This window comes from Macrotis lagotis, chromosome 1 (assembly GCF_037893015.1).
Source record: "Macrotis lagotis isolate mMagLag1 chromosome 1, bilby.v1.9.chrom.fasta, whole genome shotgun sequence".
Taxonomy (NCBI): Eukaryota; Metazoa; Chordata; class Mammalia; order Peramelemorphia; family Peramelidae; genus Macrotis; species Macrotis lagotis.
The window spans coordinates 410,966,844-410,990,613 of NC_133658.1; the positions used below are offsets into that span (position 1 = coordinate 410,966,844).

General features: G+C 37.6%; 3 protein-coding genes across 3 annotated transcripts; all 3 read right to left on the minus strand.

Annotated features, from left to right (window-relative positions):
- Positions 1-40: 40 nt before the first annotated feature.
- On the minus strand, positions 41-5,027 carry LOC141506215 (protocadherin beta-15-like). The gene has a single exon (XM_074212779.1). It carries the CDS (start codon positions 2,517-2,519, stop codon positions 57-59), a length of 2,463 nt encoding a protein of 820 aa, XP_074068880.1. The 5' UTR covers positions 2,520-5,027; the 3' UTR covers positions 41-56.
- Positions 5,028-5,033: 6 nt separating this feature from the next.
- LOC141506230 (protocadherin beta-16-like) lies at positions 5,034-9,844 on the minus strand. Its single transcript, XM_074212792.1, is given in 4 exon segments — positions 5,034-5,554; positions 5,557-6,395; positions 6,397-6,841; positions 6,844-9,844. Coding segments are annotated over 4 exon segments (2,328 nt in total). The 5' UTR covers positions 7,754-9,844; the 3' UTR covers positions 5,034-5,420.
- Positions 9,845-9,847: 3 nt separating this feature from the next.
- LOC141506227 (protocadherin beta-2-like) lies at positions 9,848-16,350 on the minus strand. The gene has a single exon (XM_074212790.1). It carries the CDS (start codon positions 13,196-13,198, stop codon positions 10,853-10,855), a length of 2,346 nt encoding a protein of 781 aa, XP_074068891.1. The 5' UTR covers positions 13,199-16,350; the 3' UTR covers positions 9,848-10,852.
- Between the last annotated feature and the right edge of the window lie 7,420 nt (positions 16,351-23,770).

Here is a 23,770-nt window from a genome sequence, read left to right on the forward strand (position 1 = left end):
CAATATCCGCAGTAAATATCACAAAATCAGTCGGGCATTGTCATCACTTCATACCTCTAATTGAAGTCATAGCTACTCCTAAAAGGTGGAGTTTCTTCCAAGTCTCTCCCAGTATTCTGAGTTTGGAGTTTGGGAATAACGGGCTTCAGGAACTTGAATTCCCCAGTCTCTGATCCACTGGTCAGACACACCTCATACTGGTAACTTTGGGAAAGAGTCCCTGTGCCATTGACATCCACTAAGTAGCCTGGATAGGGGCCATTGGTCCCTAAGAAAACTTGATTTGCAACGTTTCTCTTCCTCTTCCATAAGCGTACAGCTATAAAAAGGAAGACAGAGACCAGAAAGAGGAATGAGACTGAAACAAGAGAAATGACCAAGTAGATAGTGAGGGAATCATATTGGATTTGCTCCTTCTTTGTGTCTGGGAGTTGCACATATGACTCAGAAAATTCGTTCACCAGGAGTACATTCAGCGTGACCTCTGTGGACAGAGTTGGCTTCCCATTATCCTTCACCAGAACCAGAAGCCTCTGTTTGATGGTGTCTCTGTCGCTTATCTGTCTTGCTGTGCGAACTTCTCCATTTTGAGCCCACACAGTGAAGAGTCCTGGCTCTGTGGATTTGAGTAAATGGTAGGAAAGCCAGGAATTTTGTCCTGAATCCCTGTCTACGGCCACCAACTTGGTCACCAGGTAACCTGACTCTGCTGTCCTGGGAACAAGGTCGTAGCAGGGAACCGTGCCATTCTGCGGAGGATACAGTACAACAGGAGAATTGTCATTTTCATCCAGGACCATTACCTCAACTAGAGCCTGACTACTCAAAGCTGGGAAGCCGCCATCGGTAGCTCTCACAGTAAACTGGAATGCTTGAGTGGTTTCATAATCCAGGGATCTCGTAGTATAGAGATGTCCGTTTTCTGAATTGATGGAGATGTAGGAGAAAAGGAGCAAATCGTCAGTCTCAGGAGGCATCAGGGAATAGGTGACTTTAGCATTAGTTCCTTCGTCCCTGTCACCTGCACTGACGCTACCAATATGGAGAGCAGGACTATTATTCTCTCTGAGATAGAGTGTATATACTGTCTGAGTAAATACTGGGGGATTATCATTGACGTCGGAGATGAATACTGTAAAGTTGTGCTCGGTTTTGAGCCTCGGGGACCCTAAATCCGTGACGGTGACTGTGATATTATATTGGGCCCTCCTTTCTCTGTCCAGAACTCCCTCTGTGACCAATGTATAAAAGTTTTTGAAAGTTGGTTTCAAGGAGAAAGGGAGATCTTCCTGGATAGAAAACAACATTCTTCCGTTGTCCCCGGAGTCGCGATCTCGGATGCTGAAGACAGCCACCACAGTCTCCGGGTAGTTCTCTGGGATATGGCTGTTAAGTGATGATACAGTCAACTCCGGGGAATTGTCGTTCAAATCTATTACTTGGACCACAACAATGCATTTTCCGGAAAGGCCCCCGCCATCGAGTGCTTCAATATCCACCTCATATTTTTGAATAGTCTCGAAATCCAGTTGTTTTTTGAGTCGAATCTCTCCTGAAATGGGATATACTTCAAATGTTTGACTGATTTCATCTGAAGCTTGAAATAAGGCATAGGCTACATCACCATATATCCCAACGTCCAAATCTCGAGCAGAGGCCGTCATTACTAGAAAGCCAATGGGGCTGTTCTCTGGGATTTGAACCTCATACTGGGTGTGAACAAAGGCAGGGGCGTTATCATTGATATCCATAACCAGGACCCGGACTTGAGTAGTCCCGGATCTGGGGGGAATCCCCCCATCTACTGCTGTGAGAGTTAAAGTGAGTTCAGGCTGTTCCTCCCTGTCCAGTATTTTATCCAACACCAACTCTGGGAATTTCTTTCCATCCGGGCGTGTGCGAGTGCGAACAAGGAAATGGGGGTTGAGGGAGATGATATAGTTCTGGAGACTGTTTATTCCGACGTCTAAATCCTTGGCTTTCTTTAGTGGAAACACAGTCCCTGCTGTAGTGCTTTCTAATACTTTCAGGATCATCTCAGGTTCTGAGAAGGCGGGCGAATGGTCATTTATATCTTCTACATTGAGCTCAGCTCGGAAAAACTGAAAAGGGTTTTCCAGCAAGATCTGGAAAGGCAGCACACAGGGTTCAGCAGGACCACACAGCTCCTCTCGGTCCAGCTTCTCTTTTATAAAAAGATCCCCAGTGTCATGTTTAAGAAGTAAATATTCCTTCTTATCCTCAGAGATCACCCGGGCCCCTCGGGATGACAGCTCCTCTACCTCTAGCCCCAGAGTCTTTGCAACATTAGCTACAAAGGAACCACCCTCAGTTTCCTCCGCCACAGAATATTGCTGCGGCTCGGAAACTGTCTCAGACAAGAGTAACGCAACAATAAGAAATATCACTTGCCTGTTCCGCCGAGCTTTCCGTGGTGCAGTCTCCATTGTTGTAGTGGGGTACACAATATGTAATCCTTTCAGTTGAGAAATATCTGGTACAAGAAACCCTGATTTCATTGCCCAAAGAATTTTGATGAGTGTATTTGTGTTCCCAAATAGCAACTGTTGAATTTCTTCAGCTTCAGCTATGGTTTAGAAAACGTTCCCTTCCTGGGAGTGTCTTTTGTAATCTGGCAGTCTGCAGTATCTGCAATATTTTCTTCGCCTTCTTAGTCTTACAGCGCCACCATGCGTCCTTATTGACAAATTACTCTTTAGATGCGTTTCAGTAAGAAGATACATACCATTTCAGGTAAAGAAAGTAACGATAATAATCACCAGTAGTTGAATCGAGCTTTAGAGTCTACAAGGCATTTTAAAACATATTTTTACTCAGTTAAACCTCATAAACCTGTGAAGTAGATGCTATTATTGCCTCCATTTTAAAGGTGAGCACCCTGAGGCATAGAAAAATGAAGTGATTTGTCCTGAGTTATACAGCTAATAAGTGTTTGAAGTAGGATTCAACTCAGGTCTACAAATCCTGTATTCTTAACTAGACCTTACCTAGTTGCCTATTAATCCATTTTAGTTATGGTACTTGTGAAAAACAGGGAAATTATGTTATCTTCTCCACACACATCAATTTTGGATGAAAAGCACATAACATTCTTGTCACTGAGTGTCTTAACAGAAAAAATAGGGATCAAGGTTGAAGAAGTCATAACTTAAGTAGGTAGTCAACAATTTTGCTTCAAAATAGAATATTTTCATTGTATTTCATAATTTCTGACATTACAGAAAGCAAAGATAAAGTGAAAATTTTTAGATAACATGGTCTGCAGTAAGACTATATTTTCGGGTGGAGCACCGGCCCTGGAGTCAGGCATACCTGAGTTCAAATCCGACCTCAGATACTTAATAATTACTTAGCTGTGTGGCCTTGGGCAAGCCACTTAACGCCATTTGCCTTGCAAAAAAAGAGACTATTTTGATTCAATCATTCATATTTGTTTAGGCTTTATTATGTGGTATTTAGCTTGTAATTTGATTTGATGGAAGACAAGTAAATTCTTGAATTCTAGTCCCAATGTATCATAATAAAACTAATGGAATCATTATAGAATCATAAAATGTTAGTTGCGTGAATCTTTATTGAGACACAATTCTTTATTTTACAAGTGGTAAAGACCAAGAAAGAACAAGAGAGCAGAAGTAACCTACTCAATGCCATATAAGAGTATTAGAAGAATCATATTGGATTTTTAAAAAAATTTAATTGAAATAACAATGCATTTTAATTCAAACCAAACTTTAATTTATCCAGTCACTTCAGTTCTTTATTCATTTCTTGAGCTTCATAATATCTTTACTTTCATACATCTATATTATCCATTTTCCCCTATAAGATCTTTCAGCTCATTGTTGAGAATAATTCACCTAGCCAGCAAAGGAAACTATACTATTCATTTACAAGGAAAAGGATAAAGATAAAGTAGAGAGCTGGCCATTTTTAGGGTGAATTTTTCCAAAGTGAATGAATAGCTGATATAAATTAGTAAAGCACAGATAGAGCAAACAATGATGCCTGAATGAATAGTAAAGTTGAAAATATTCAGACCAAACAAGTTAGTTACTTCAACTCAAATTCACATATTTAATGGAAATTAAGTAAACTAACTTTCATTTTTTCAAGTTCATCAAGACGTCCACCTTATTGGTCTGGTCATATTTTAGCTTTTAATTTAAATTGTGAGAATACAGAAAAATTGATCTTTATAGATCACTATATGATATTTAGCTAATTATACTGGAAAGAATTTATTCTAATAAAAATAATACCTATACTAGAAGGCACTTGCATAAAGGTGATTGTAGAAATTGTAAAAATGCAATTTTCAGCATTAAAATATTTTCTAAATTAGGGACTATATTTGTAATCAAAGTTATGGTTGAAATAGACATATTGCAGTGTTCAGATTAGGACATATCTTGTGTCAATGAAAGTTCAACAAAGTCCAGCTTCACAAATATTTATCAAATTTCCACAATGTGGACTTAGCAGTGTGGAGTAAATAAAATTTTTTTTATCTATGTTGTATCTATATTAATTGCACACATTTGTTGTTGGATATTTTTAAAACAGGAAATATTGAAAAATACTTCAATTCTACATGAAAAGAAAAAAGAAAAGGAAACACTAAAATAAATTTTAAAATGCATAGAGATAATTGTGAGATAAATACCAAAAAAAATTACATTTTCACATCAGGATGCAGTGAAGACTGATTCTTGCTCTGTACCTTAACTCTGAACACAAAAGATATGTTGATTTCTCATTTGCCAGCAATTTAATATAATGCTGATTGTCTGAGATTGTCACTTCAATTTTACTATCTGTATATAACTCTGACTCAAAAGAGAAACAATGGATTCAAAAACCCTATCATTTGGGTTAAAAAAAGAACTAAAACAGGTTTTAGGCAAGTGTCCCTTAACTTATGACACCTTATTTTTTTCTTTTAAAAAAAAATTTGAAACCTATGTATAAAAATCATGTTCAAAATAAAAGATTTCCCAAGAAAATTAAATATTATTTCAAACATTTGTGATTAAAAATAATTCATTTTAGAATTTATTTTTTATGCTAAAATATCACTAATATACCACATGCAAAAGATAGAAAAAAGCATAATAATATAAATACTAATTGTTCCTTAAAACAAGATTATTGACAATAAATATTCAGAATTATTAATAAGTTTTGTAGCACTTGGATAAGAGCTAAGACAAGCAGGGAAGAGGTCCATCCCAAATTAGGTATAGATCAGATGTTTGAGTTTAAAGATGTATTTAATTAGCTATGTAAAGAAACACAATAGAAATGAGAGTTACAAAATGAATATATAGAATCTGTTTGCCAGATTCTTAACTCAGCTCAAAACTCTTCTGGAAGGGAGGAATTTCTTCCAGGTCTCTTCAACTTTCCTGAGTGGATAGGTTGAGAATAATGGGCTTTAAGAACTTAAACTCACTAGTGTCAGAATCATTGTTCATACACACCTCATAGTGGTAGCTCTGGGACAGGATTCTAGTGCCTTCAACATCCACAGGTGACCTGGAAATGAATTATTGGGCCTAAACTGACTGCCATCAGTGGCATCCTTCTTCCTTCTCCACAAGCACACAGCAATGAACAGAATCACAGAAAAAAGAAAAAGGAATGAGACAGAAACTAGAGAGATGACCAAATAAATAGTGAGGGAGTTAGTCTGGGCCTGTTCCTTGGGTGTATCTGGGACCTGCAAGTAAGGCTCAGAGAAGCCATTCACCAGAAGTACATTCAGTGTGGCTGCTGTGGACAGAGGAGGCTGGCCATTGTCCTTCACTAATACCAGAATCCTCTGCTTCATAGCATCTCTGTCACAGATGGGCCTTGCTGTATACACTTCCCCATTATGGGACCACACTGTGAAGAGCCCTGGGTCTGAGGCCTTGAGCAATTGGTAGGAAAGCCAGGAATTCTGTCCTGAATCTCTATCCACAGCCACCATTTTCATGACCAAGTAACCCAGTTCTGCTGTCCTTGGTACCAGGTCAATACAGGAGGCTGAGTCATTCTGTAAAGGATACAGAACAAAGGGAGAGTTGTCATTCTCATCTTGGATCACTAGCCGAACTAGTACCTGACTACTCAGGGATGGGGAGTCGCCATCAACTTCCCTCACAGTAAACTGCAAAGTTTGAGTGGCTTCATAGTCCAAAGATCTCAATGCATAGAGATGGCCATTGTCTGAATTGATGGAAATGTAGGAAAAGAGGGGGAATTTTCTCATCTCTGGAGGCAGCAGTGAGTAGGCAACTTTGGCATTGGAACCCCAGTCTTTGTCACTGGCACTGACACTGACAAAGTGGAAGGCAGGGCTGTTGTTCTCCCGGAGATATAGCGTAAACCGTCTGAGTAAACATCGGAGAGTTATCATTGACATCAGAGATCATTACTGTGAGGTTTTGCTCTGTTTTAAGCCTGGGGGATCCCAGATCTGTGACAGTAACAGTGATGGTGTATACATCTCTGATCTCTCTGTCCAAGATTCCATTAGTTATTAGAGTGTAGAAGTTCTCTAAAGATAATTTCAGGACAAAGGGGACATTATCTTGGATGGAGCAAATCATCCTTCCTTTGTCTCCTGAGTTCCAGTCTGAAATGCTGAAAACAGCGACAATGACCTCAGATGAATCCTCAAGGATGGGACTATTTAACGAGGACAAGGTTAATTCTGGAGGATTGTCATTTAAATCCATTACATGGATTTGGACAGTGCATTTTCCAGAAAGTCCTCTACCATCGGTGGCCTCAATATCTACTTCATATGATTGAATCATTTTGAAATCCACTTTTTTTTTAGTCGAATTTCTCCCGAGAAGGGGTTTATTTTGAACATTTGGCTAATCTCTGAATTCTGAATAAGTGTGTATGAAATTTCACCATTGCTTCCTGCGTCCAAGTCTCTGGAAAACACAGTGACAACCAGGGAATCGATGGGATTGTCCTCAGGGATCTGAACCTCATACTGGGCCTTAGCAAATACAGGAGAATTATCATTGATGTCCACAACCAAGATTCGGATTTGGGCAGTCCCGGACGTGGGCGGGGACCTACCATCTACTGCTGTGAGGGTTAAAGAGAGCTCTGACTGCTCCTCTCCATCCAGGACTTTGTCCAAGACCAGTTCCAGATACTTCCTGTCATCACTTCGGGTTCGTGTGTGAACACAAAAATGGGAGTTGGGGTGGATTGTGTAGTTCTGAACATTGTTGATGTCTACATCCAAATCTAGTGCGTTTTTTTTAGAGAAAATAGAGACGCTGGTGGACTATTCTCGCGAATTTTTCAAGAGCAATTCAGTTTCTGAGAACGCGGGTACATGGTCATTTATATCTACCACTCTCAGCTCTGCAGGAATTATGTGAAGGGGATTCTCCCAAAAAATCTGGAAAGGCAGCACACAGGGTTCCACAGGGCCGCATAGTTCCTCCCTGTCCAGTTTCTCTTTTAGGAGCAAGTCTCCTGTCTGAATGTTGGGCTGTAAATATTGTTTTTTCCCTCTGGAAGCAATCTGAGCACCCCTGGCAAACAGTTTCCCAACCTCCAAGCCCAGGATCTTTGCCACATTGCCTACAAAAGATCTACTCTCCATTTCCTCCGACACTGAAAACTTGCCGGGTTCGGAAACCCCTCCCCACACACGGAGCAAAACAAGGAGGAGAACTTGCCTTTGAAGAGATATTGACCCTTCTCGGGGATCCATTGTTCTTCCGATGCCTTCTTTCAGCAAGTAGAGTTTAGGTCGGCCTCCAACAGCACCCCAGGACTTGAGCGGGTTACACCAACAGCAATTTATCAGTCTAAAGTCTCCGAAAAGTAAAGACGAATGACGTCTTTCGGCTTCTCAGGCCTCCTTCCTACTCTGGCTAACAGCGCATGCACTGTCAGGGCCGTCTGTATCTCAACTTAATGGAACTGAAGTGTTTTCTTCTCTTCTTTATAGTCTGCAGTGCCATTTCGTGTCCTTTCAAAGACTTAAACATCCCCTTTCACAGACACAACATAAATCTCGCTAATGTATCTCATCAGCTTGATTCAAACAATATTTTGTAGGGGATAATGTTCTTAGAAAGGGTGAAGTTAGAACTTTGACTCTGGGATCTGTGTGTTTTGAAAAAGCTCCGAGGGTTGTCGAGGCTCTGTATCTCCCAGATGCGGACAATCCCTCCATCAATACAGATCATAACATCTCATAATTGACTTAGGGGACTACTCTGGGTGAAAAAGTCACAATTATGCAGCAAGCCTGGGTATAACTGTAACCCTAGGTGCATTGTTGCCCAAACGTCCATATCCTAACCTTTTTTTTTTATTTTTCAATTGCATATGACATGCCAAAGATTGCAATCTGATGAGAAAATCTTTAATAATCCAGGGCCATTCCTACACAATGAAAGAGACTTGGAAGAAAGCATTCTAATAACTTCATACACATTACTCAAAATGCATATGCTATGGTCAGAAGAATCTTCTTTAGAATGAGTTTCTAACATTGCTCTAATAGTTCAAAGGAACAGTTGAAAATTGAAGAAAATGCCAGGAAGGATATAAAAATCCTGTAAATCATATTTATCTATTTCTTTTGTCCTACTCAATGTTTTTTATTTCCCCAGGCACTTTTAAAATGTAGAGATTCTTGAATTCATTAAAGATATTTAATTTTTATTGTAAAGCTTACTTACAAGGATAAAATAGATACTCCAACTTTTAATATTATTATAAAGTCTTCAGGATCTAATCATGTAAATATCTCTAGAAGAATTTATGCTTCTATTATGTAAACCAAACATATTTTATAGAAAATTTATAAAATGCACAGGACACAAAAAGCACAGGTCTCAGTAGTTATTGGTTCTGAAAGCATAATACTGTGAGAAAATGTGAGAGGAAAGATACATAAATAGAATTTTTGAAAGCATCTATGATGCTATATTCACAGATTCTTTGAATATTTGAATGTGGAAAACAGGAGCCCCATCATTTATCATTTCCAGGGTTCAATTTTGTGAAATGAATAACAATGCACGTTGAAAATATATAACTCTCTGGGTCACAAATTAATTTTGTTAAAAATTGTTAAATAATTTTCAAAATCTTTTTAGTTACATTCTTTGGGAGTTGAAACATTTCCAATTTAATTAAATGTTACAACTAGCTGAGCATCTGGCTAAATTGCCAGTATTGGACTAGGTGCATACTTTTCAAATATTAAAAAAACCTAGTTTCATTCCCTCAAGGACCTTAAAGTCTCATGTGGCAGAAAATATTAAAGGATAAGAGTTTTGAGAATGTTTGGGGGCATTTTTAAAAGGAAAGAATATGTGATCAATAGGTATTCATATGTAGAAGAGACCTGTTTGAGTTGTCTAAGAAGGGTTCTTGGAGGAGATAGAATTTAAGTTGACCCTCAAATAAAAGACACTTTTAGACAGGAGGGGTGGAACTACAGAAGGCATTCCCTATGTTAGGAACAAAATAAGAAAACCATATTCAGAATTTTGAAAGGAGAATTGCTATGCTGGAGAAAAGGGAAGAAGCAGTAATTGAAGATGAATAAGTAGGAAGGACATAAAAATCAATATGTGGTTAGAGTTTCTGGCAATTTTCCATCAGGATGAAAATACCTGTATATCAGCTTATGACTGATCCAACTTCATCATTGTGTGAAACCAGTCCTGAATGTCTGAACTAAAAATTCATGAAATTTCTGTCTTGGTCCATCCAAAATTATATAAAACAATATATTAAATAAGAATACATATTGAGAATTCAATTTTATTAATTCAAATGGTTAAATTTGGGTTCTATGCATTTCAAATGAAATATAGGTTTAATCACACATTGAATTTGTATAGATTTAGATAATAAATTTCTCAAAACTCCTCAAAAGTAATTTTACTGTAAAAGTAGGTAGTAAAATTCTTAATGGACTTAGTAATATTTTCCTACAAGATTATAATTATTACCAACTAAGAAAATTATTGTCCTTTCAATAGTGCTTATGTCAATATTTTAAGTATCTGTGACTTCTCTGATTGAAAATATCCTACAAAAGTGGAAAGAGTTAATGGATTTCGAGTCAGAAACCTTAAGTTAAAATACATCTTCTGCCATTTTTTCAACCTGGGTCATTGCAAATTTTTCAATCACATCTCAGAATGATCTTCATTAATTATTGCTGAAAAAATATTTCACTCTGCAACTTCCTAGTGATAAATCTAAATTGAAAGAAAACTTTATCCATGTGATTATCATACACCTGAAAGACACCTGTTGAATTCACATAGATAAGAATCCCAGCATCAAACATTTCCAAGAATATAAACCACATAAGAGAATCAAAGAACACATTCCTTTAACAGAACAAATTCATTATTTTTAGTGACACCATTTTTATTGTTGAAAATTAGAAAGTTTAGAAATAATGCTGTTGTGGAAGATATAGAATACAGAGCAGAGCAGTGATAAAGGGGCTCAGTTCTACATAGCTAAGGGAAACTGTCTATTCTTGTTTGTTCTTCATTCTTGAAAACCAATGCCATTAGTTTGCTAGTGATGATAAGCTAGAAGAATGCAGATGTCATGTTTCAATTGATTAGTGCCCTTTTGAATACTCAAAGGTAGATGAGGGAGAGGCATGCATAAAATGATTAAAGTCTCAGTTAATTAATCAAATCAATATTCTACTGAACAGAATATGTAGAAATTAAAATGCATCAGTTTAATTCTTCAATAAGATATGAATAATATTGAAAAATCAATGAATGTATATCAAACCTTGAAAACATTCCCTTTTCAATTTCTAACTGAATCCAGTACTGTGAGGAAAAGGTGTGTCTTCTTCAAGAGTCGTTTGAGTAATGTGAGCAGAAAGATTGGGGATTATGGGCTTCAAGAACTTGAACTCATCTCCTCCCAAGCCACTGTCACTGACATTCACCAAATGTCCTGGAAAGGAGCCTCCAGTGGCAAAGTTTCCATGCTCTATAGCTCCCCTTTTTTTCCTCCACAAGCATACAATGATGAAAAGAATGACAGAGAATAAGAAAAGAAAGGAGACTGAAGCTAGAGAAATGACTAAATAGAGTGTGAGGGAAACCATCTGTGACTCATCTTCGGGTTCATCTGGAAGCTTCACATAAGGTTCAGAGAAACCATCCACCAGAAGGACATTCAGTGTAGCTGCTGTGGACAGAGGTGGCTGTCCATTGTCCTTCACTAGTACCAAGAGCTTTTGCTTGATGACATCTCTGTCACTGATTAGCCTTGCTGTATGCACTTCCCCATTATGAGCCCACACAGTGAAGAGCCCAGGGTCTGTAGCCTTGAGCAGCTGATAGGAAAGCCAGGAATTCTGCCCTGAGTCTCCATCCACAGCGACTACCTTGGTGACCAGGTAACCTGGTTCTGCTGTCCTGGGTACCAGGTCATTGCAGGAAGTTGTGCCATTTTGCAAAGGATACAGCACAAAGGGAGAGTTGTCATTCTCATCTAGGACCACAACCTGAACCAGAACCTGGCTGCTCAGGGATGGGGAGCCACCATCAACTGCTCTCACAGTGAACTGGAAAGTTTGGGTGGCTTCATAATCCAAAGATCTCAAGGCGTAGAGATGACCATTGTCTGAGTTTATGGAAATGTAGGAGAAGAGAGGCAAGTCTCCAGGCTCTGGAGGCTGCAATGAATATGTGACCTTGGCATTGGTCCCTGAGTCCCTGTCATTGGCACTTACGTTGCCAATATGAAGGGCAGGGCTGTTGTTCTCCCTGAGGTAAAGTGTATAGGCTGCTTGACTAAAGACTGGAGGATTGTCATTCATGTCAGAGATCATTACGGTGATGTTGTATTCGATTTTGAGCCTGGGGGAACCTAAATCTGTGACGGTAATGGTGATGTTGTATTCAGACCTGTTTTCTCTGTCCAGAGCTCCCTCTGTTAAAAGAGTATAGAAGTTCTTGACAGGTTTCAAGACAAAAGGAAGATAATCCTGGATGAAACAAAGCATCTTGCCATTATCCCCAGAGTCTGGATCTCGGATCTTGAAAATAGCAACTACAGAGTCAGGTGAATTCTCAGGAATGGGATTAATTAATGACGACATGATCAATTCCGGGGGATTATCATTCAAATCAGTCACTTGGACAAATACAGTACATTCCTCTGAAAGACCCCCTCCATCTGTCGCTTGAATTCTTACTGTGTAATCCTGAATCGTCTCATAATCTAGATGTGACCCCAGACGAAGATCCCCAGTGGAGGGATTTATTTGAAAAGTTTTGCGAATACTTTCTGATGACTGGAAGAGTGTATATGTTATTTCTCCATTATTTCCGGTATCTAAATCTCTAGCAGATACTGTGACAAGCAGGGAGCCAATGGGGCTATTCTCAGGGATCTGAACCTCATATCGAGGCTGAGCAAATATAGGGGCATTGTCATTGATGTCCATAACTAGGACCCGGACCAGGGCAGTGCCAGACCTGGGTGGAGATCCCCCATCCAACGCTGTGAGGATTAAAATGACCTCAGACTTCTCCTCCCGATCCAGTGCTTTATCCAGGACAAGTTCGGGATATTTCCTGCCCTCCCTACTCTCTCGAATTTCAGCGTGGAAATGGGAGTTGGGGTTAACTGTATAGTTTTGGAGTCCATTCCTCCCCACGTCCAAATCCTGGGCAGTTTCTAGTAGGAACGAAGTCCCGGGTGTTGTACTTTCTAATATTTTCAGAAGCATCTCTGTGTCCAGAAACACAGGTGAATGATCGTTTATATCTTGCACTTGCAACTCAAACTGGAGAAACTGCAAGGGATTTTCCAGTAAGATCTGAAAAGACAGCACACAGGGCTCGGTGGGGCCCATACATAGTTCCTCTCGGTCTAGCTTCTCTTTTAGGAACAGATCCCCAGTCTCCTGGTTGAGCTGCAAGTACTCTTTATTGTTGTCCAGAACGATTCGCCCCACCCTGGCAGAGAGCTCCCTCGCCTCCAGATCCCAGTCATTTGCCACATTTGCTACGAAGGAACCACTCTCCATTTCCTCAACTACTGAATACCGCCGGGGATGTGAACCTGCCACTGATACCCAGAGGAAAACAAGGACAACAACAACTTGCCTTTGTCGCCGAAGTGAACCCGCTTCAGGCTTCATTGTTCGTTCGATGAGTTCTTCGCTTTCCAACAGCAACTCCTTAGTCTCTGATCCCTTGGGTTGTAACCTCGGGTCTATTCAGATGACTGCAACCGTCCTAAGTCTCTGCTCCTCCCCAGTCACAGGTAACAAAGTCTTATCTCTTTTGTATCACTATACCAGTTTCTGTTCTCGCGGTAGTGTAGTCTGTTTGGTGCTCTGTTCCTCCCCAGCTACAGTTAACGAAGCCTCCTCTCTTCTGAGTGACTATGCCAGTTCTCTATTCGTGGGATAATGTAGTCCGCTGCATCAGTAAATCCAACCCGTTTTTGTTCTTTTTCTGCCTTCTTAGCCAACAGCGCCACCAGGTGTCCTAATACTTCCTTTCATTTTCTCATGAATATAAGAAAAATGTGGTAGTCCGCTAAGACCTGGCCCCAGACAAAGTCATTTCTCCAACATGTGATATTTTGTGTATGTGATTGTTTGCTTCATTTGTAATATCATTTTCCGTGTAGAAATGATTATCGTCCTGGTTACTGACATTTTTTTTCAAGACATTGAATGTTCCTATGGCAAATCAAGTTTTGTTATTGCATGAATTCGTGTGTGTGTGTGTGTATGTATATGTATATATATATATATATATATATATATGTTATACTGTTTGTAAATTGATATCTAAACATAACACTCATTTCAGGATTTTTCCATAGTTAAAACAGAAAAAATAAAAGGGATTGCATATTCACACCATCTATAGTTTACTTCCACCTCCAAGCACACAAGAGGCCCAACATGTTATTTTCTTAATTGGAGGAGAAGAGAATATCAAAAGTATTATAGCAAATATGTATAATATAGTCAAGAAAACAAATTCTTGCATTGATTATGTATGAGTACGCATATATAAAAAGATACACCGATATATATGCCTAACTGCACTCCAAGTTCGTTAGAGTGGACAAATCTCTGTCAGGAGTTGAATAGGACACTTTATTCTTAGGACAATTTACAAAAGATTAAAAATAAGACAGCCAACTCCATATCTCCTAGGAGTATAGTTAATGTTTTTATTACCAGTACTATGAAATCATGGTTAGTCATTCCTTTTATCAGAGTTTTAAAGCCTTTCAAAGTTATTTTTCTTTACAATGTGATTGTTTTCAAATAGCTTGTTCTTAACTTCATTCAGAAAAAATTCATAAAAGTCTTCATGGATTTTTCTAGTACTATCCTTTTTCATTTGTTTTTATAGCATAGTAATATTACATTGTATCAATATAGACTAATTTTTAAATTATTACTCAGCTGATGGTTATATTCTTAGAGTTCAGTGGCTATATCTATTAACAAATGCTTTCCTCCCCTCTTCTTTAATCTCTTTGTTATATATGTCTGTGATTTAGATAACTCAAAAGACAAAGGTGATGTTTCACATTTTATGTCTGAAAGTCTCCAAATAAATTGTAGAAGTTCATTTCCTCATGTCTTCTCTGGAGCTAAAAAACCCCACTAAATCAAAGACAAATACTCTGTGGTTTTAATAACTTTTTCCTTTGCATTATTGTAGTTATGTATATTAATAGCATTATAGATTTAGATCTAGAATGGACCTTATCGATCATCTGGTCCAATAATTTTATTTTACAAATAAGAAAGAGCCTAAGTGACTTGTCCAGGGTGACACAGATAGATGTGTTGTAAATGAAATTTTAACAATTTCTTATATATTCCTCAATGATCAGGAGCCAAACAACAAATGTGCTTTTATGAATATTTTGTTATATGCCTTTGATTTCATTGAAATATATTCCTAGTAGTGATATTACTAGTCCAAGGAGAATGGATATTTTAATGATTTTCTCTCATAAAGTTGCAAATTTTCCAGGTAGGACTAAATCATGGTTTCACTAATTACATAAAAGGTTCCTGTCTTCCTGAAATTTTCCAATATTGATCATTCACTTCTTTTGTTGTTTTTGCTACTTTGCTAAGTGTGAGGCTTGTATACATTTAAATCTTAGATCACCAAGATGACATTCCATATCAGAGGCCTTTATGAGGTAGCTTTTCCTCATCTTCTCTCTCCATCAAGGCATAAGTTGATTGGCTCCTGTTTAGTTTGTCTTTGATTGGTGGGAGTAAAGGGAGACTTCTTATCTTTATGACAAGCTAAAATTCCAAGCTAAAAAGTGAATATTGGTAGCCCATTTGGATTTTGTAGCATCATATGGTTATAGGACAAGGAATACAAATATCTCCATAGAACAATGATGAGTGTAATATGGTTTCAATTTGGAACCAACAAAGGATTCAGAAGAAAAACAGATGTAAAGTAATTATTAAGGAATTGCACGATAAAGAGAGAAGATAAGACTGGACACTGGCAAGAGGAAGAGATGAAAGATGGATTGCCAAAATGACCTAATAGCATTGGGACAAAAACTTGTGAAGATATTCAGCATGTTGCATCTGCTTTGGCAAAATTCTGGGAGTAGTCTTTGGCCTTTGATACATTGAACTAGCTTTTGGTTCACAAAAATAATTCTGTGCTGTTTGTATGCACCTTGTCTGCACCTTCCTGGTGTAGAGGATTTTGTATTTTATAAATAATATATTTTGAGTGAATAGAAGGAGCAAAATTCACTTGCAGAGGCTATGTGGTTGGGGAAAGTAGCCTGATTCCTAAAACTACACTAACTTTCCCTCTGCCCCATCAGATCGACTCCCAAGATTTCTGAATATGTCACAGAATTCTAAGTCCAAATTTGTATTAAAAAAATAAGAGAAGCAAGACTGAGAAATGATGGGCAAACATATTTTACACTATGGGCTTGCATAAAAAACTACAAACAGGGGTGGCTCAGTGGATAGAACACTGGCCCTGTATTCAGAAGGATTTGAGTTCAAATGCCATCTCAGACTTTTAATAATTACCTAGCTGTGTGGCCTTGGGCAAGTCACCAAATCCCATTTGCCTTGCCAAAAAAACTGCAAACACATCCAAACCACATTACAATCAAGGTTTTAAAAGTTCAGACACACACATGTTCAAGTGGCTAAAGAAGGACTCAAAATAGAGAGGGCCTGGGCTGCTATTATTTTAAGCTTTTGAGACACCCAGACTTACACTTCTTTATAAAAATGAATTAATAATTGTACTGCTTCAATATTATTGGAATACATTCTAATGCATTAGCCTTTTTTTTAATTCTTTTCTTTTTTACATTTATTGTCTTTATTTTTTATTTATATATATATATTACTAAAATATTCTTGTTGTAAGAGTAAACATAATCCCTCCCCCCCCCCACAAAAATATAAAACCTCATGAGAAACTGAAAGAAAGAGGAAAAATAATGTGCTTAGTCTGTGTTCCGACACCATTAGCTCTCTCTCTGGGGTGAATCACATTCTTTATCATAAGTCCATCAGAGAAGTTGCTTCCATATTTTTCCACAGTTGTTGTTGATTGTAATTCCCTCCATCCATTTCTCCCCACTACCATTTATTATATTTTCTCTCTCCTTTCCCTTTGTCCCTCTTCAATAACATGCTCTGGGGAAGCTGAGTGGACAGAGCATTGGCCCTCAGGCCAAGAGGTCCCAAACCTACATTAATCCCAGAGACCCAGTGACCATCCAGCCCTATGGTCCCAGACAGGCCATCCAATCCCACCATCTTAGAAAAAGTAAAAAAGAAACTGTTATATCTGACTATCCTCTCCCATGATCTACCCTATGCTCTATCACCCTTTCTCTCCTTTTTTTCTTCTAGATTTCTATACCATATTGAGTAGGGTATAGAGGAATAGTATACCCTATTCCTCTCTGAGCCACGAAGGCTCCCTCATTCTCCCTCACCTTCCTCCCTTCTGTACCATTGCAAAAGCTATTTCTTGACTCTTTTACATGAAATATCTTAGCCTATCCTACCTCTCCTTTCTCTTAATCCCAGTACATTTCCCTTTTACCATTGACTCCATTTTTACAATATATTATACCTTCAAATTCAGCTCTCTCGTATGCCTTGTCTATGTATGATCCTTCTAATTGCTCTAATAAATGAGAAGGTTCATATGAGCATTATCAGTAATACATTAGTCTTTTTTTTTGTTTTGTTTTAGGTTTTTGCAAGGCAAATGGGGTTAAGTGGCTTGCCCAAGGCCACACAGCTAGGTAATTATTAAGTGTCTGAGAATGGATTTGAACCCAGGTAGTCCTGACTCTAAGGCCGGTGCTTTATCCACCATGCCACCTAGCCATCCCAGTAATGCATTAGTCTTGAAGAGTTTTCCTTAATTCCATTTCTAAGATAATTAAAAAAAACTCAACCACAAGATCACATTATTCTGGCATTTTTTCCTATTCAATTTCCCCCCAACACTTTGGTTGGTACTATAAAATACATCATTAAAAAATAATCATCTAGATAAAGCAAATTATCATTTGAAGAGGGGTGAGATGAAATGGCACTAGAAAATTAGGTCATTTTCAAGATACCAGTAATAGAAGAAATAGAAAGGGAAATTAAAATATTTGAATAATCATATTTCTGAGAATAGAAGCAATTTCAACCAGAAGAGCTGCTTATTCAACCCCCCAAATATCTAACAAATCAGTTTCAGGTCCAGTTAAGAACCAGTGATTAGCTGCCATTTAGACACTGAGAAATTTCAGACTCAATTTCTTTTTTGGATACTTGGACATTTATTTTACATCCAGAATTTCCATAACAAATTACTTTAAACAATATATTTTGTAAACACATGCCATAGGACAACCAGTTGAAAAAAATGAACTATCAATTATGGAAGGCTTTAGCTTATATTATTCTAGTAGAAAATACAAGAGGTAAAAAAAATAACACCATTAACTGATATTATAGTTCCTATAACTACTTAATCCATGTTTTTAAAACCTCAGTGATATGTATTATTCAGTAACCATGGAAAGCATGATTCATTTTTCATAGGAGCCCTAATGTCACCTTTCATATAAAGACATGGGGAGAATTAAGAGTTAGGAGGATATATGAAATATTTTATCCAAGATATGGGGTGCTTAATGAACTTGCCAGGCTTGAGTAGGAGTCACACTAATCAACATTATATAATTCCCACTTTAGAATATGTGATGCTGATGAGAGAGTCAAACTTTCATTTGCAATGGAAATTTGTTGAAACACCAAAAACATAAGCTGTTGTAAAAAATATTGCATCCTTCCAGTAACAGCAAGCAATAGTTCCAAGGAGTTGAATTATACACCATCTAAAGTCCTTTCCAAAATGAAATAAAATGACTAGAGACTTTTTGCTACTTCACCAAACTACTGACTCTGCAGCTCTGCGTACCAGATCATTGCAGGGGGTTGTACTATTTTGCAGTGGGTACAACACGAAGAGATAATTGCCATTCTCATCCTGGACTACAATATGAACAAGGGTCTTGCTGCTCAGGGATGGAGAGCCTCCATCAGTTGCCCTCACAGTGAATTGGAAAGTTTGCATGACTTCAATATCCAGGGATCTCAGAGCATAGAGATGGCCAGTGTCTAAGTTGTTAGAAATGAAGGAGAAAAGGGGCAGGTTTTCATCCTCAAGAGACAACAGAGAATAGATGACTTTGGCATTGTTCTCAGAGTCTCTGTCGCTGGCACTGACGCTGTCAGTATGGAGAGCAGGATTTTTGTTCGTCTGGAGGTAGAGTATGATTAAATATTGGTGGGTTATCAATTATATCGTAAATGATCATTGTGATGTTATGCTCAGTTTAGAGTCTTGGAGACCCCAAATCCGTGACAGTAATGGTGATATTATATTCTGACTTATTCTTTGTCCAATGTGTTCTCTGTTATGAGAATGTAGATATATTCAAATTGCGTTTCAAGAGAAAAAGGATATCTTCTTGGATGGAACAAATCATCCTTCGTTGACTCCAGAGACACGATCTCGGATGCTGAAAACAGCGACCATAGTCTCAGACGAGTTCTCTGGAATATTGCTGGTAAATGACGACATCATCAGCTCTGGGGGATTGTCGTTCAGATCTGTCACATGGACCAAAACACTGCATTTTGTGGAAAGACCTCCACCATCTATGGCTTCAATATGTAGATCATATGTCTGAAGTTCCTCTAAATCCATTGCTCTTTTCAGTCGAATGTCTCCTGAGATAGGGTCTACTACAAATATTTGACTGACTTTTGAAGTTGCTTGGAATAAGGTGTAAGTTATATCTCCATAAATCCCAGCGTCTAAATCTCGAGCATAGACACTCACAACCAAAGAACCCACGGGGCAGTTTTCGGGAATCTGCACTTCATACAGAGGCTGAGTAAACACTGGTGTATTGTCATTGACGTCCATAACGGTGGTACGCACTTGTGCTGGAGACCCACCAACCATGGCCGTGAGGGTTAATTTGAGTTCCGGTTGCTCCACAACATCCAGAGCGTTTTCCGGTATTAGCTCCAGGTACTTTCTTTCATCACTATGAGCGAGTGCAAAGAAAAAGGTAGGAGTTACGGCTGATTGTATAGTTTTGGAGACCTTTCTTTCCGACATCCACATCTTGAGTGTTAGTCAGGGGAAACGTGGTACCCAATACAGTACTTTCAAAAATGACTCTATATCTAAGAATGTGGATGAATAGTCATTTATATCTTCGACCTGGAGCTCAGTCCAAAAGAACTGCAAAAGGAAGTTCCTCCCGGTCCAATTTCTCTTTTATAAGAAGATCTCCGGTCTCACTGTTCAGCTGTAAATGCTGTTTTTTTTAACCCTCCGAGGTGATTATTCCGCCACTCCCACTTCAAGGGTCATTATCATATTGGTCACAAAGGAGCGGCTCTCCCTCTCCTGGGCAGAAAACCTTCCCGGCTCCGAATCCACCTCAGACCGGAGAAAAATTACAATAAGGAATATCACTTGCCTGTTCCGATGAATCTTCGCTGGCGTAGATTCCATTGTTTGGATGCACAATGCAGAATCCTTTCATCTAGAGAAACTTTGGATACAATCAATCTCGTTTCTAATCCTTATTTGTAATTCAGCATATTCCTTATGGAAACTTGGTTCTCAGTAAACTCTTCAGACTCTTCGCTTCTGGAACGTTGTTCTGTTTAGAAAATGTATTGCTCTTCTTTCAATCGCCTTCTTTTTCTATGTCTTCATTGACAAATTACATTCTCTAAAGTCCCTTTCACAACCAAAAAAAATTAGTTTACAACTCTTTGTTTCAATATAAAATTTATGGCCTTTGATTTCCAGGATCATCTTTCTCCTTGAGTTCAAAAACAGGAGCAAAAATAGTGAGAGCAGCGGAAATCGATGAAGAGAGTATTTGAAAAATCAGCAATAAGTCATTAAGTGGTCATTAAAAATTAATCAATTTGTCAAGGGAATGGGGGTATTCCCATTTCCTTCAGTGTCCTACGGCAGAGTTTTTTTAATGGCCCTTTAGGATTTTCTGGTGGCATCTGAAACAAAGATTTCTCAAAACCCTCTCAAGTATGGGCAAGAACAAAGAAGAATCAATTAAGGAGGGAACAGAGAGAGGGAGTTATACTTTTAGAATTGACTGTAATGTATAAATAAAATACATCAATAAAATGTATTCAAAAATCAACGAATTCTGAAAACATGATCCGTAAGAGGATTTTAAAAAACAACAACACTTGTTTAGGCTGTTGCAGAAAAAAAATAGCAGCAAGACTTGCTAACACTAACTTTTCAGTCCCAAATTTATCCAAATCTTTTCTATCACAGATAGAAATAATCATCATCTTTAGGTGATATTATAAATCATGTAATTTAACTTTGTATTAGTACAGATATGAAAATAAGACCAAGATTTGACCAATAAAGTATTAGGCTATTATTATAATAACAATTTTAGGTTAGAAATATATCTGTAATTATAATACTAGAAGAACTCAGTGAACTCAGGCCACTCAAGCCTCATTTATTAAGACATCAGTCTCCATTCTTTAATTTATTTTGCTATAGTATATCTGACATGTTTCATAAAAGTTGTCCCTCTTACAACCAATCTATTTTACATTTTTTTTAGGTTTTTGCAAGGCAAATGGGGTTAAGTGGCTTGCCCAAGGCCACACAGCTAGGTAATTATTAAGTGTCTGAGACCGGATTTGAACCCAGGTACTCCTGACTCCAAGGCCGGTGCTCTATCCACTACGCCACCTAGCTGCCCCTTATTTTACGTTTTTTAAAAAATCCCCTTTAATTTTTGAGATTGAAGTTTCAAAAATTTGAGAACAATATATCATTTCAGAGAAATATAGAGAGATGATGCAGCATAGTGGAGGGAGTTGAGATCTGAAAAAGAGCTGGATTAAAATCCTTTCTTTGATACTTATTATCTGAATGACAATGAGAATGTAATTAAACATTTCTGAGCTTAAGGAAAATCTCTAAGGATACAAAGTAAGGACATTTCTGAAATTTGCAACCGCAAGGGAATTCCCACTACGCCACCCACAAAAATCAAAGGTTCTTATCATACGGGGATAATTTCTCAGAGGCAAATATCAAAATCATGTATTTGATTTGTCACATAATGCAGGAATCTGACATTTGACAATTCCCTCCAACCAGGACCAACATCAATGTCTCTAACCAAAAGTGAAGAAAACTTAAAAAATACTATTAGGAGGATATATTCCAAAGAATAGCCATGGCTTACTAATACACAGGGGGAAAAATCTACATGTTGTTAAAATATGTATTTAAATAAAATGTTATTCAGAATCAAAATTTTTATTTATTTAAATAAAATAAGTTATTTTAACTTAGGTTTATTCTTTTATTGGGTGGAAATTAGTGCAATTAAACTTTAGTTTTCATTGTTTCATTTGCAGCTTTACATTTGATTTAATCTAGAAAAAGATGAAAACTTAAACAATGGTGGTAAAAAGCAATATTCATACTGTTCTAATTTCATAGAAGTCAGTAGTGTTTGAGAAAGTTAATAGGAATAGTTTTGAGGAGAAACATGCTAATTGTCTTTAATGGACTGGTTTCACTAGATATTGCTCATTTCTATGCCAATTTAATCAAGTCTTTTACAATTTGAATCAAGAATTTTGCCAATTTTGGTTTCTGAAGCTGACAGTCTCTCTCTCAATAATATATTTAGATATATTGATAAGACATTTAGATATATATCTAATGATAAGAGGGGGTTTTCATATAACTAATGGTGAATGCTGATTTCAGTTAATATGTCTTTTAAAAGGTTTACTACCTCTTGTGATTGACTGGAGAAAAACCATTACCATAGATATTTACATACAGTTGTTTTGAAGCTTCAAGACCAGATCCATGTAACTTGGAGGACCTATGTGATATAACCATTCTACCAAATTTTAATGTTCTCTACATCATTTAAAATTGTTTGGGGAAGCTAGGTGGCACAGTGGATTGAGCACCGGCCCAGGAGTCAGGAGGACCTGAGTTCAAATCCAACCTCAGACACTTAATAATTACCTAGCTCTGTGACCCTGGGCAAGCCACTTAACCCCATTGCCTTGCAAAAAAACATAAAAAATTGTTTGAATTCAAATGATAAGTTAGAAAAAAGTGTTTCCAAGTAATTTTTAAAAATTCTTGCTCTAAACTTTACTATTCTTTCCAACAAGTTATATTAATACTGTTGAGATAGCTCTCATGACATGTCTTATAGAAATGATAATGTCTTATAGAAAATGATAATTGATAAAGGTTTATGTTATCCTGTTAACTTTTTTGGTAAGAAGACTATTTCCTCTTATCCACTGCACAGTCATCACCATGATATGCAACTAATGGCAAAATTGCCTTGTTGATAAAATCCACAAGAGGGAGTAAAAAGCCTCAAAAATACTAATTTCAAGAACTAATACTCACATATATAAAAGGAAAGTTTATTATTATATATTATTTTACATATTTGAAAGGAATATTTCATTTTATTAATATTCATAATATGCAGACTAGGTAGGATACAAATACACGAATTATTCCCTCCTCTCCCCTGAAACTAAGGTCACCAGCAATGAATTTTTAGGAAATTCAAATCTTTTTGAAATTGCAATAAGAACTTTAACAATAGGAATGGAGGTCTATCTTAAATTGACAAAGATCACAGATCTCTGAGATCACAATTTTATTTTTTTTAGGTTTTTGCAAGGCAAACGGGGTTAAGTGGCTTGCCCAGGGCCACACAGCTAGGTAATTATTAAGTGTTTGAGACCAGATTTGAACCCAGGTACTCCTGACTCCAGGGCCGGTGCTTTATCCACTACGCCACCCAGTGGCCCTGAGATCACAATCTTTAAGCAGTTAGTGCTAAAGAAGCACCTCAGCAAAAGATTTTTGTTAAAACTTAATATTAACTAAATATAAAGACCAAACTTGACCATGAGAAAGCCTTGAGAAACTGCACCTCCACCTTCACTGAAGAGGTGGAAAGACTATGAATGCATAATAGTGTATATAGAATACAATTATACAAAAATTAGTTTTCCTGATGAATACATTAAAAAGTATCTGGTTAACAATTAAGTTTGTTGCTATTGGATTTTCCTGAG